A 14,781-nucleotide genomic window follows, 5' to 3' on the forward strand; every position below is an offset into this window, starting at 1 on the left:
AGGGAGAGGGTCCATACAGATGTAGGCAGATTTGGTCTCTGTATGTGTATAAATAGTATGTATAAGAAAGCAATTTTTTTTGAAAATGTGTCCTGATTTGCAAATGTGCTGTTACAACTTTTAGTCGTGGTAGGCACTTATCTGGGCTATGCAATTTTGTGTTTGTTTTCTGATATACTGATCCTGTGCCCCACCTCTTAGTGTTGTTATTAGGATGCCATCCTAATTTGGATATTTGGAGTGGGCAACTAAAATAAATATGAAATAAAATTTGCCTGGAGAAAAAAAAAAAAAAGTGTTTTAAATGTACATAACAGTTCTGTCACAATGCAAAATAGTTCACTTGAATACATTTGCGTCACTTTGCTTTAAAAAGAAGTTAAGAATTAAATACAAAATAATGATTTGTTGGTCTAGAGGTAAACATTTTCCTTTGAGTGTCAGGAGGCCTGGGGTGTGAATCCAACGTAATGTAATACATTTAAATGAAAATAAATTGCAGCTGTATGTCAGTGGATGTATATCAGGAGCAGGAGTGTGCATTTAAATGTACCAGACTACAAAAGAGAGCTGTGCAGGAGAAAACATTATCGCTCTATTGCTAGATCACTATATCAAAATATTAAAAACTTCAAATTCCACTGCTGACATTTCCTCTTATTGTATCAGTACAGAAATAAAACATTTAAAACAACAACAACAGGCTGTCAGCATTCTTTTGAATGAAAAGACTGAGTCTACATTATGCGGGACTGTTAAGGTTCCCGACCACGCCTCTCCTTCACGCAACACTTAATCAGCCAATTATCAGTTAGAACAAAATATAAAGGCCAAACAAAGGCAAAACTTTAAATTGTACTTTTTTTATTATTATTATTATTGGGCCATTATTATTGTATTTTTTCAATAGATCGCACTTTTGGGTGGGCAATGCCCGCATGTAGCCATACCCATGGCTCCTCTTCTCCCCCTGTGCTTTCTCTACAATTATTAAAATGCAGTTTTAAACATTATTTATCATAAAAATCATTATATAAAAGCATTAGTTGTTTTCAAGAGAGAGTGGGCAGAGTGCTTTATGTGGGATTATGTGAGCGCATGATACAGTAGAAAGGGACAGGCAGAGAGGGATGAGGTATATTCCTGAGCATGCCTGTGAATGTCTCCATTTGCATGTGTTTGGTTGATCAGGACAGAGCACTAAATGAGAGTAGTAACAGATGGAGGGACAGATGGAGAGAGTGACCAGCCATGTACACTCCTTTCTACCTGCGGTCCTCCAGTTCCGTCTCTCCCATTAAAAACCAGGATAGCGACAGTTTGAGGAGCTTTTGTGACTGCAGTGCTTGTTGAAACAATATTGGCCCTTAATTGATATATCTTTGTCATTTGAAATCTTTGAGAAAATACACTAAAGCCTTTATAGCTGTTTCTTTTATGAACCATTTGATTATTACATTTTGAAAACTATGTGTATTTGTTTACCAAAGAGACAAAACTGTAAGTATACTTGAAATGTGTACAAAACTGTAAGTAAATTATTGTAGGGTATATTTCAATAGCAGTGAATGGGAGACCACAACAAATATTATTTTTGCATTATTATTTGCTCTTACTGCTAAAGAAAGTATCCACTGTTGCTGGACTTTCCAAAAGAGGAAAAAATAGAGAGAGAGATAGATTACGATAGTAAGAAGAGAAGTTCGCTAGATTTATGCTGCTAAATAAGAAACACGTTATTCAGTCACAGTCTGTAAAAAGGGTCCATTGTACATAATTTCCAATCAAGCTTTAATTTTGTCAAATTATGCAAAAAGTTAAAACATATTATTTGTGTGTATTTAGAGTACACCAAATAGTAGATATGAAATTAGCTTGACAAAGACAAAGTAGTCTGCCATTTTATATAAAAAAATAAAAAAAAATGTTTTTTATTTCCATCACTGTAATTTAAACCACAGATGTTATTAACCTCCTGAGACCCGAGCGTGACTGCAGTGTGTATTTTTAATTTCCCTTTTTGATTTGTAACTAGTAGCACTTACTAAACAAGCCAAAAAAATCAATAAAACATTTCTAGAGCAAATATTTTTCCTAAACAATTGTGTCCACATATGTGGACAGCGGGACTAAGTTGTAAAATTTTAAATAACACCAAGCTATAGAAAGTCTGATTTTTTTCATCAAATTGTTTATTCCAAGAGTGTTGGTTATTCATGTTTTTGAGACATTACAGACATTACAGTTGATTTTCTTTAAAGCTGAATAAATAATTCGGTAACACTTTAGATTACAGCCCACAATTTACAGCGTAAGTACACCGAATTTACAGCGTACCTTTTTGTAATAATAGCGTACCTATAAATTACTTACGTGTAGGTATAAGGGAACAATATGCAAAGTTTGGGGAATAAAGGTGTAACAACCTGGAAAATTACAAATAATTTATACTGTAAGTATTTTATAACTAAGGGGTAACTATTCTAATATTACGTGGTATGTATGACCTACTATGCTAAACAACAACCTTACGTGAAACAAGGGGGTAACAAGTACCACTTTAAATTACAGCCCACAGATGTTGTACTTACTCTGTAACTATGTGAAACAAGGGGGTATATTTGCCAGTAAATCAATTAATTTAGTTTTACTTGCCTTGAAACATGGAAGACCAAACTAAGTCAGATGCACTTTACTATCAAAACAACATATCAGCATGTTATAGGCTACTGAATATATGCAGTAAGATGCAAGTGTTGAGTTGTATCATGTTATATTTGTATTTTATTTCCTGGGAATAGCTGGAAAGAGGTAAGCTTGTTCTCCACTGCATTGCACCTTGATGGACTGCAATGCATTCAAACAGAATAGCAGAACAAGTTATTTGGTGTATGCAACACATTTTTATCTGGTAAGTAGCCTTGATTTAAATTTCTAAATAAAATCATATAGCAGAAACCTCCATCATGTATCCTGTAATAATAGAATATGTACCCTGTAGTTAAAAAAAAATACCTAGTCCTATATGTATAATATAATACATATTATTACAAAAAGGTATGCAGTGTATGTTCTTTCTAAATTGCTCCCAAATGATTGTTGTTTAGCATAGTAGGTCATATACCATGTAATATCTCCATCATGTCAAGTTAAGTCAAATCACATTTATTTATATAGTGCTTTATACTATAGGCTCCAGATTGTTTCAAAGCAGCTTCACAGTAATAAACAGAAAAATAACAGTAATGTTTCAAAATGCATCAATTATGAAAAATACTTCAATTTCAGCTATAAAGCAGCTCAAGACGGTAATGTAATTATTCAGCTCAATTCAGTTTAAATTTTGTGTTCTCATTCAATAATCTCAATACAGTTAGTTCGATAATATTTTCTGAATATTAAGTCATTTAAGCCCCCAATGAGCAAGCTAAAGGTGACAATGGCAAGAAACCAAAACTCCATCAGATGACAGTAGTGAAGAAAAAAAAAACTCATGTATCCTGTAATAATAGAGTATGTACCCCGTAGTTAATAAATACCTACAGTAGCCTATATGTGTAGGTACACTATTATTACAAAAATGTATGCTGTGTATGTTCTTGCTTAATTGCTCTCAAAGATTGTTTTATAGCATAGTATAAGGTCATATACCATGTAATATTAGAATAGTTACCCCTTAGTTATAAAATACTTACAGTATAAATTATTTGTAATTTTCCAGGTTGTTACCCTTTATTCCCCAAACTTTGCATATTGTTCCCTTATACCTACAAGTACGTACTGTGTAGTTATACTATTAATACAAAAAAGGTACGCTGTAAATTCGGTGTACTTACACTGTAAATTGTGGGCTGTAATCTAAAGCATTACCAATAATTCTTATTCAAAGTAATGTCCAGCAACATCCAATCACTGCCAACCATGTTAAAATAAAATGTAGCATTATAAAATTCTGAATATATGTACTGATTACCATTGACTTAAGTCAGTGATGAGTGGTCCAAACATCATCTGCAGCCTGAAACTGAACTTTTGGTCAGATTTTAGGATTGAATGCTCTTAGCTTCATAGAAAACTATAGGATGCTCTTTTGTTCCCTTGCTCCCTGTTTAGTGAATGACTTAACCTCCAGTGTGCTGTCTGCACACACAGTTAGAAATGCACCTTATTTTCATCCTAACTCCATATAAAGCCTCTGAAAGCAAAATTTTTCAGCTTTTGGATAAACCCATTTATTCTCAACGGTATAATGCACAGGAAATATATAGGAATGCATTTACTAATGTTAATGAATAGAATCGTATCGTACATTGATAAAATAAAATATAACAAAATGTAAAAGTGTTAGAGCTGAAAGTTATTCAAAATAACAAACATGTTTTTCTACTTTTGAGGAAATGCGGTGCCATTTTCCACATATGTGGACGATATTTTTATTGTGAAAAATGAACAGAATTTTTAAAGTGGCATATAAAACGAATCTAGAAACTCTACACTTTTACAACCAAACAGGTTTCAAAGAAAAAACTCTGAGATTTCTTACCAGAGGCACTTTTGTTAGCACTGCGTCTGTAGGAGCGCTTCAAGGAAATCTACGGCATGTTGTTATGTCACATGACTTGTGCGGCAGAAGTTTAACCATGAAATGACAGTCTAGAGTCTTGTAAACAGTATTCAGTCTGTTTTTATTCATTTAAACTATGCATTGCATATAGCAAAGCCAAAATACTACATTCACGCATGTGGATTCGGGATCACATGATGTTTAAACATAATACATATATTTGTGCTGTGGTGAAAAAATTACATTATGGTGGAAATGTTAATGATGGACTTCTCCTGTGATTAATGTATATACATATACTGTTTATACAATGTAAAAGTCCAAATGGCCAAAAGTTCCCATAGATGAAAAAACACCCTTATCTGAGTGTGTTAATTTGGGGTCAGCCGAGCTCTGCCGATCCTTCAATTCTGTAATTTCCCATTTTGTCATTCCCGTCTCCATGCTGTTTTCCTAGCATGTTTCTTCATTTAAGACCTCTATGGACCTCTGTGACGTGCAGAGAGCCTTGCTTCCATTATGTCCAGATTGGATGTGATATGTGTGCTGTCGGGCAGTGCAGATGCCATACTGCTGCGCTCTCCCACTGTGTGACTGAACAGCACTGTTTGAGGAGGCAATCAGGGTCTTTCTGAACCACTGGCCATCCCTCTCTTTTCATTATCCTCTCCCCTGGCATGAGACCGCTCCACTGGAGATGAGAGGGGGCTCGTTTGTCAACCTGTCATTATTTTGAGGCTGACTTCTTTGCGATGCGGGCCTCAGCGAGGAGGGGTAAAGATTGGGGTTTTGCATTATAGGCTACAGTGGGAGCTTCAGCTCAGGGGAGGTGGGTACCTGCTTGGTGGTGTAGCCCAAAGTCAACCTGAAACAACTTTTGAAACCCATTTTTCTTTCATACTAAGACATAATTCCGAATTAAACAGAAGATTTGAGAAAACATTTAGGCGAGGACTTGATTTTATCAATTGGGAATTGATTGGTTTGTGAAAAGTGGATGTTCAATTCCACAATGGAGCCAGACTTGAATGTGAGTTTGCAGTAGATTGTGAAATCTGGAAGCTGAAGCTCAAGTTCACCCTCGAGAGTCCACCTTAAAGGGATAGTTCACCCGGAAATGATAATTCTGTCAAAATTTACTCACCTTAATGTTGTTACAAACCTTTATGACTTTCTTTTCTCCATTGAACACAAAAGGGAATTTTAGTCTCAGTTGCCATTCACTTTTATTGTATGGAAAAAAAACGTTGTAATGTAAGTGCATGGTAACATTCTGCCTAATCTCCTTTTGTGTTCCACAGTGGCAAGAAAGTCTGGGTTTGAAACAGCATGAAGGTGAGTACAAGCAAAGTCTTTCTAGCAAGTCAGTCCACTGGCGGCCATTTTTGGAACAATCTCGTGTAGCTATTTTTCTATGTAAACAAGCGGCATGCAAGAGCAACTCTTCCACCTGAATGGAGAAAGACCAAAATCTCCAAAATGGTTGGTCAAGATTATGATCAAAAAACATTTCAAATCAGCAGTAAAATCTGACAACACTGGAATCATAAAATGAACTTCTTTATCTCAGATTAATTAAAAAAACGTCCTGGTTACTTGCGTAACCTCCATTCCCTGATGGAGGGAATGAGACGTTGTGTCGATGTAGTGACAATAGGGGTCACTCTTGGGAGCCCGAAACACCTCTAGTCTTTGATAAAAGGCCAATGAAAATTGGCGAGTGGTATTTGCATACCACTCCCCCAAACATTCGGGTATAATAGGAGCAGGTATGCAACCACTCATTCAGGTTTTGTGCTGAGGAGCTGAGACAAGGTCCCGGCCATTTCAGCGGGTAGTCCAGTGTTGTGGCAGGAGGGACACAACATCTCGTTCCCTCCATCAGGGAACGGAGGTTACGCAAGTAAGTGGAAATACATCACATGGTCTTGCCGAGCTTTGTTGGAAGTATGTCATGTGCAGAAGTCCCATGGTAGGTCCTACCCTGTGGGGGAGGAGTTTCTACAAACGTGGTGACTGGGATAGAGGGGCCTCTGCCCAAGGAAGATGCAGTTTGCCAACAGGGAAGCGAATTAGCAGAAGATATACATCGCATGGGGTTACCTATGGGGAACTAACACATGCGGACCACCTACCCCAGTACAGGGCTTAGTTAGCACATGTACTGAGCCGGTAGTGAGTTTCTCCGCAAACTCGTCTGTCACAGGGCTCGGAGGAAATCATCCAGGGAACACAGTTTGTGAACACTACTGGGAGTCAACAGCACATTTCTTCAGCTCAGGGGAGGTGAAAGGCGCTATGCGCAAGCGATACACCCGGCCAGCTGTCCCGGACTTAATTGCTTGTGCCTGCCACTACACGGGACGAAACCGGTTCCACCTGGAGATTGTAGAACCTCGCAAAGATGTTGGGTGTTACCCAGCCCGCTGCTCTGCAAATGTCTGTTAGCGAGGCGCCACTGGTCAAGGCCCAGGAGGCCGCCACACTCCTGGTAGAATGGGCTCGTAGCCCTGCCGGGGGCGGCACGTCCTGGGCGTGATATACCATAGTTATGGCGTCAATGAGCCAGTGGGCGATCCTCTGCTTGGAGACAGCGCTTCCTTTCCGCTGTCCACCAAAGCAGACAAAGAGCTGCTCATAGACTCTAAATCTCTGCGAGCGATCCAAATAGATTCGTAAAGCGCGCAACGGACACAGCAACATCAGGGCTGGGTCTGCCTCCTCCTGGAGGGGTCGTGGGAACCGTGGGCACATAGCCCGGTTGGGGTCTCAGGATCACGTGAGAGTAGCCCGGACCGAACTCCAGGCACGTTTCGCTGACAGAGAACACTTGTAGATCTCCGACCCTCTTGATGGAAGTGAGCGCAGTCAGGAGGGCAGCCTTCAAAGAGAGTGCCTTAAGCTCAGCTGACTGCAGGGGCTCAAAAGGGGCTCCCTGTAGACCCTAAAGAACTACAGAGAGGTCCCATGAGAGAATGAGGCGTGGTCTGAAGGGATTCAACCTCCTGGTGCCTCTCAGGAACCTGATGATCAGGTTGTGCTTCCCTAAGGACTTACCATCCACTGTGTCGTGGTGTGCCGCTATATTGGCTACATACACCTTCAAGGTGGAAGGGGACAGCCGCCCTTCCAACCTCTCCTACAGGAAGGAAAGCACCAATCTGACTGCGCATCTCTGGGGAAGAACACCGCTTAGCAAACAGATGCCGCTTCAAGGCATACAGGCACCTCGTAGAGGGGGCCCTAGCCTGGGTGATCGTGTCTACCACCACAGGTCTTCCACGTCCAGTCCAGGGGCCAGACATGGAGATTCCAGAGGTCTGGTCGCGGGTGCCAGATGGTGCCCCGTTCCTGAGAAAGAAGGTCCTTCCTCAGGGGACTTCACCGGCGGGGGCTGTCGTGAGTAGCGTGAGGTCCGAGAACCATGTCTGGGTGGGCCAGTAGGGTGCTACCAGGATGACCTGCTCCTTGTCCTCCCTGACCTTGCACAGGATCTGTGCAAGTAGGCTCACTGGGGGAAACGCATATTTGCGTAGTCCAGGGGGCCAGCTGTTTTTCAGCGTGTCTATACCGAGAGGTGCCTCAGTCAGAGCGTACCAGAGCAGGCAGTGGGAGTATTCGGGGGAAGCGAACAGGTCTAACTGTGCCTGCCTGAATCGACTCCAAATCAGCTGGACCACCTGAGGGTGGAGTCTCCACTCTCCCCTGAGGGTAACCTGTCGTGACAGCGCGTCCGCTGCAGTGTTGAAGTTGCCCGGGATGTGAGTGGCGACTTGAGGTGCTGCTGACTCCAGAGGAGGAGACAGCGGGCGAGTTGTGACATACAACGGGAGCGTAAACCGCCATGACAGTTGATGTATGCCACAGTTGCTGTGTTGTCTGTCCGATCTAACACATGCTTGCCCTGGATCAACGGCTGAAACCTCCGCAGGGAGAGCAGGAGACCTGCTCTAGGTGAACGCCTGCCTGTAGAAATGTGAGGTCGGTCCAAGGGCTGAAGAGGCGGTGACAGACCGGCACGATGGCCACATGATGTGTCCCGCCATGCCCATCTCGGGACTCGAGTCTGGAGCCAGTGCTGAAGCAGTCTCATATGCATCAACCCAAGTGGAGTGGCCACCGCTGAGGATGCCATATGCCCCAGGAGCCTCTGAAACAGTTTCAGTGGAACCACTCTCTTCTGTCTGAACGCCTTCAAACAGGTCAGCACCGACTGTGCGCGCTCGTTCGTGAAGCGTGCCGTCATCGAGACTGAGTCCAACTCCAAGCCAAGAAAAGAGATGCTCTGAACCGGGAGGAGCTTGCTCTTTCCCCAGTTGACCCGAAGCCCTATTTGGCTGAGGTGTGAGAGTACCCGGTCCCTGTGTGCACACAACATATCCCGAGAGTGAGCTAGGATTAGCCAATTGTAGAGATAGTTGAGGATGCGAATTCCCACTTCCCTTAATGGGGTAAGGGCTGCCTCTGTGACCTACGTGAAGACGCAAGGGGACAAGGACAGGCAGAAAGGGAGGACCTTGTACTGATACGCCTGGCCCTCGAATGCAAATCGCAGGAAGGGTCTGTGTCAGGGTAGAATCGAGACATGGAAGTACGCGTCCTTCAGGTCTACCACCACGAAACCAATCTTGATGCCGACGCTCGCTTGAATGCGTTTTTGCGTCAGCATCTTGAACGGGAGTCTGTGTAAAGCCCGTTTCAGTACTTGCAGGTCCAATATTGGCCACAACCCACCGCCTTTCTTCGGTACAATGAAGTAGGGTCTGTAAAACCCCTTCTTCATCTCGGCCAGAGGGACAGGCTCTATCACACCCTTCCATAGGAGGGTAGCAATCTCCGAGCGCAAGGTAGAGGCTTTCTCACCCTTCACTGAGGTGAAGTGGACGCCGCTGAACCTGGGCGGACGCCTGGTGAACTGAATCGCGTAGCCAAGTCGGACGGTCCGGACCAGCCATCACGACGTGTTGGAAAGTGCAAGCCACGCATCCAAGCTCCGGGCTAGGGGGACCAAGGGGACAATCTCGTCGGACGTACCGGTGGGTGGGGCCTTGCGGCGGGGCGGAGCCTGAGGTGCCACGCCGTGTTGTGGCCGTACTGAGTTCAAGGACATCGAAGCACTTACCTGGCTCCTTGTGACCACCCCCGGAACAGCCTGGGATGGGGGAGGAAGAGGTCCTCGTGACCCGTGGAGACCGTCATGTCATGTGTGGTTGCATACCAGCTCCTTTTATACCTGTATGTTCGGGGGAGTGGTATGCAAATACCACTCGCCAATTTTCATTGGCCTTTTATCAAAGACCAGAGGTGTTTCAGGCTCCCAAGAGTGACCCCTAGTGTCACTACATCGACACAACGTCGAGTGACAGATAGGGAACACAATTTTCCCAGGTTGTATAGCTACTGGACGTGCACTTTCTCGAGCTGATTGACAGGTTATGTCTGTATCTAAAAGGTGATTGGCTCTTTTACCTGTAAGGCGGGACTTCCTTTCTACATCAGTTGACCGTTGGGTGTTCTAACTTCTCCCGTTCATTTTAATAGAAGTGGCCCGTCTCTGCTAAACAGGCTCTGCTAAAAGATGGCAAAATTTTCATTTTTGGGTGAACTATTTCTTTACCAATTGTCAAAATGTTAGAAAGTCTGCATTACCTATAACAGTTGCCTAAAACAAAGCTTAAATAGCTATTTGACTCTAGGTTAACATTATTTCCGGTCTTGATGACATCAGCTGAAAATGAAAATTGTTTCAGAGCAGAGCAAGTTATTACATTTTGATTACAAAAAACAAATATTACTTATTTTTTAATAATGTGTTCTGTTGAATCTTGCACAATAAGACCAGGAAAATGTCTTTAGAAATTAAACACGATCTATTATTATTTCATGTTGACTTTTAAGATGTTAACTGAATGGTTGTAGGTTCAGTTCCCAAAAGGATTGGTTCATAAGGTACTACCATTGTAACCTGTACTAAGTCTACTGTTGGTTTGGATAATGGCATCAGCAATTTTAATATAGAAAATCTCCATCATGAAAGCTCAATTGTAGCAATGCATACACTGAAGAAGAATGGGACATAAAAGAACTTTGTGTTCGTACATGCAACCAAAGAGCTTGATAATTAGGAATACTGAATATAACATACAGAACTTCTCTGACAGACTTCAAAAATTGAGTACAGTATGTTACAACAACAACAATTAGTGTTTTGCAAGAGTTGAGAAACATGCAACATGACTGCAATATTGTTTCTAATGGCCTCATCCACTCGTAGACACACAGTGTTCTTCAGGAGTTGAAAGCACATCCCTTTGCTGATTAGTATGCATGCTGCCATACTTATGTTTCTTTCTTCATCTTGTTTTCCGCTGTCTCGCTCTCTCTGTTACTCTCTCGGGCTCAGCAATAGCGTAACAGCAACAACGGATGCTGCAACGAGACAGGCACAGAAATTACAGGGAGACTGTGTGTCTTTGTGTGTGTGAAGGAGAGCGTAGCCTAATTGGTGCTAGCTTGGAGCTAGCCCATCATCTCCACAGCTCCCTCACAAGTGAGTGATGTCTCTGTGCTGGTTCCATGCCAGATGTTTTCCTCTGGCTTAGAGGCCGGCCTTTGCACAGAGGCAGATGTGTCCAGCCTCCATTATGCAGCTAAATTATCAACAACAAGGATGGCCCACTGGCCTGGAGCTGGTGTGAGAGAGTTTAGGGCCAGTTGACGGTCATTTGCCCTACTGGGTCGGTGCTGCCTTGTCACAACATCTTGTCTGCTTTTATGCAAAGTGCGAGACTGATTTGTTATAGTCTTGAAAACATCCCTAAGAATGGAATGAAAATTACAAACCACCAGCGTTGGGAAGTAACTAAAAGTATCAACTCTTCTGTTGCCTCATTGTTTTTCATAGTATATGTTATCTAGTTTTTGCGAAAAAATACAGCTCTGATTCAATTATAAATTATATTGTCACAGTTATATATTTAAAATGACACTGGCTCCTTAAGTAGCATCAATATAGCTACTTTTTGTTAGCTGTCATGGTGTAACATAGTAGCTTTAAAATGTCCAGCTATTCTTTTAAATTAAAAACGTAGTAATTTATTTGTATAGAAAACTTTAGATTTCAAATATAGAGATAAATATTATGGGGCCCATTTTATATTAGGTATCTTAAACTACTTTGTACTTACATTAAAAAGCATTTGATACAATGTACTTATTGTATAAGTTTTTACATTGAACTTACATTTAAAGGGATAGTTCACCCAAAAATGAAAATTCTGTCATCATTTACTTACTTTCATGCCAGATGTGTATGACTGGCTGAACAAAAATGAAGATGTTCAGAAGAACATCTCAGCTCTGTAGGTCCTTTCAATGCAAGTGAATGGTGACCAGACCTTGCAGCTGGTGAGATTATACCAGTCGGTCTGAGACCTCAGCCATCTCTCATTGCAAACGAGATGCCTTGAGATCCTGACCACTAAACTTAATTGCTCAATAAAATAATTGTGATACGAATAAACTGATTAGAGAAACGGTAGGCGGTAAATAGAGATTCAGAAGCCCCTCAGCAGGAATACATTACATGGTGTCTTTATAAATACAGCTTCACAATAAAATGAACAAACAAAACTGGATGTATAATGACTCTTTTTTTATATATATAGCATTTATCTTCTGGTTAGAATGAGCAGCATTGTTGTGTAATCTCAGTGTCTGGCTGCAAAGCACTTTAGTAACTAGTCGTTTAGCTATCCCCATCAACCCTGGGCTTTATGAACAGCCACAGAGTTGGTGTCACTGCCCAACACTCTCATTTTTTAATGTTTCCTAACTCTCTCTCTCTCTCTCTCTCTCTCTCTCTCTCTCTCTCTCTCTCTCTCTCTCTCTGTCTCTCTCTGTCTCTCTCACACAGATGCCACCATCCTCAGTTATGATGGCAGTAAATTCATGAAGATCCAGTTGCCAGTAGTGATGCACACTGAGGCGGAGGACGTGTCGCTACGTTTCCGTTCTCAGCGTGCCTATGGTGTTCTCATGGCAACCACCTCCCGGAACTCTGCTGACACACTGAGACTGGAGCTGGACGGAGGGCGTGTCCGACTCACTGTCAATCTAGGTACAATAGCCAATTAGAGTGCTCAATTTAATAGTTAACACTACACTTGCAACTTACAGTATGTGACACACTGCATGGTATATTTACAAATAAAGTTGGTTCTATTCATGTAGTATTTTTACAACATCACTGGATTACAGTTAACTTTATCTGTCAATTATCTAAGTAAATATATTTTACAATGTAAGATTAATCTTCTGATCCCCTTTTGCAACTACAATTAATATTGTGCATGCACACACGTTTACCTAGCTATATGAAAATACCATAGATTTATATTGTTTTTATATAAAGCTAATTATAATTACTATAGATTTTTTTTTTTTTTTACTTTATACAGTATATGAATAATTTGTACCTTTTGAGGACATCCTCAGATGTCCGCAATAGGAGGTTTTGTCAGATTTAGCTAACATCCCCAATGTATAGCTAAGTAAAGACACACACTCACAGATATTAAAACATTTTTACTGTCTTTGTGCATTGAGGAGAAGGATGTAGAACCTTCAAAGGCCAGAGTCTGCGGCCAAGCGCTCACTCCCAGATGAGCACGCTGTAGACTTCCCTTCCAGAGAGTGCACACTCCCTGCCCTCTTCTGAAACACTCGTACTACACCTGCATAATACTATATATTCATACTGCAGTCTTCTCCTGCACGTGCCCCACTAGAGTGTTACACTTGTCATGACTATTGACAACCCATTGTTCCACACAGCACATTACCTTGTAATTGTTCCTGTCAAGTTCAAACAGGTACCTTAGCAGAGTAACCACAGGTGTAGTTCAATAAATTACCTATAGACATGTTCCACTGACGTTTGACAACCAGAAAGTGTCCAAGTACTTTTTGTCTTAATTTTGAACATCATATCTTTTGTTTTATCATTTTTGCTAAGACATTCGTAAATTTTTAAGTGTGGTTAAAGTGTCCAAATACTTTTTAACAAATGTCAAGCTTTCTCATCAGGCATCGTGACATGGACTCATGGATTTAACATGTCTACTTACATATAGCTTGTCTAAAACCTCCCTAGAAACCAGCGGTCCCTGCAGACTTCAACCTACACACCAACACATGCACAAACAGACATGCACCCACACAAACACCAATCATTCCTTCTGGCCCTCAGGGTACTGCACTCCCTGTTAGGGTGGACACACGTTGCTCTCTGGCTGTTAGCGGCCACGATTTTCACTGTGGTTGACGACACGCGACGAGCTCCAGCCTCATGGGAAAAAGATAGAGCTGGATTTGTGTAATGCTCTAAATTCCTCTCGGCCCTACACTCCATCATAACACACTCAAGGATGGGACAGCCCTGGCTGTGCACGAAAAATATCGATTCCCCATTCCAGAGGTACACTTTGCAAAAGATAGTAATGGGGAGAAGGCGACCTCCTGGGATTCAAGGGCTGATATTCATTATAGTAGCAACCAGAACAGAACAAAGGCAGCGGTTTTGTGCAGTGCATTTGGAAGTCTCAGAGGTAGTGTACATTTTAGTGTACTTAATACAGTTCACCTTGAGTTTAATTCTCAAGTCAAAATCATATGGGAAAATGATTTGGAATAGCAGTTATAACAGAAACAGCCTGAATGTTAATAAATGTGAACTGCAATAAGTAGAATTTCTTTAAAAGCAGGAGTTACAATATTAGTGACATTAATAGCAATAGTGTCTGTACATGGTCCTTTGGGACAGTGCTGTGAAACGAATTCCCACGCACACAAGACACACACACCTCATCCATGCTAGCTTTTCTTGAAGCTTCCCTGCTAGAGACCACCATACAACATGCTATTTCCATGTGTATTCATGTGCATTGGGTTCTTCTCACATGGAAGTAGGAAAAGTGAATTTCAAGTCGAGGGCTGTGAGTTTTTGGAGTGCTTTTATTTACAAGTGCATTCTGAATTCAGCTCTGCTCCCAGGATGCTCAGGCTTACTGTGGACATGCTCTGTGGTGCTCTGCTGCAACATGTCCATAAACACAAGATTTGTGTCACCTCTCTCTCTTATCTGCCAACTCTTTTCAGTTTCCAAATACTCATAGAACATGAGTCATTCTTTAATTCATCTGTTTTGACTCATTAAA

The 14,781-nt window shown here is 41.7% G+C and overlaps 1 protein-coding gene across 15 annotated transcripts in view; it reads left to right on the forward strand.

Annotated features, from left to right (window-relative positions):
* Positions 1 to 14,781, forward strand: part of LOC127423416 (neurexin-1a) — a 261,207-nt gene that overhangs the window by 142,889 nt on the left and 103,537 nt on the right. For all 15 annotated transcript variants that reach the window (XM_051667679.1, XM_051667680.1, XM_051667688.1 and 12 more), the window contains one exon: positions 12,480 to 12,683. In XM_051667679.1, the coding sequence (XP_051523639.1) occupies positions 12,480 to 12,683 (204 nt within the window). The remainder of the gene's footprint in view (positions 1 to 12,479; positions 12,684 to 14,781) is intronic.

This window comes from Myxocyprinus asiaticus, chromosome 32 (assembly GCF_019703515.2).
Source record: "Myxocyprinus asiaticus isolate MX2 ecotype Aquarium Trade chromosome 32, UBuf_Myxa_2, whole genome shotgun sequence".
Lineage (NCBI taxonomy): Eukaryota > Metazoa > Chordata > Actinopteri > Cypriniformes > Catostomidae > Myxocyprinus > Myxocyprinus asiaticus.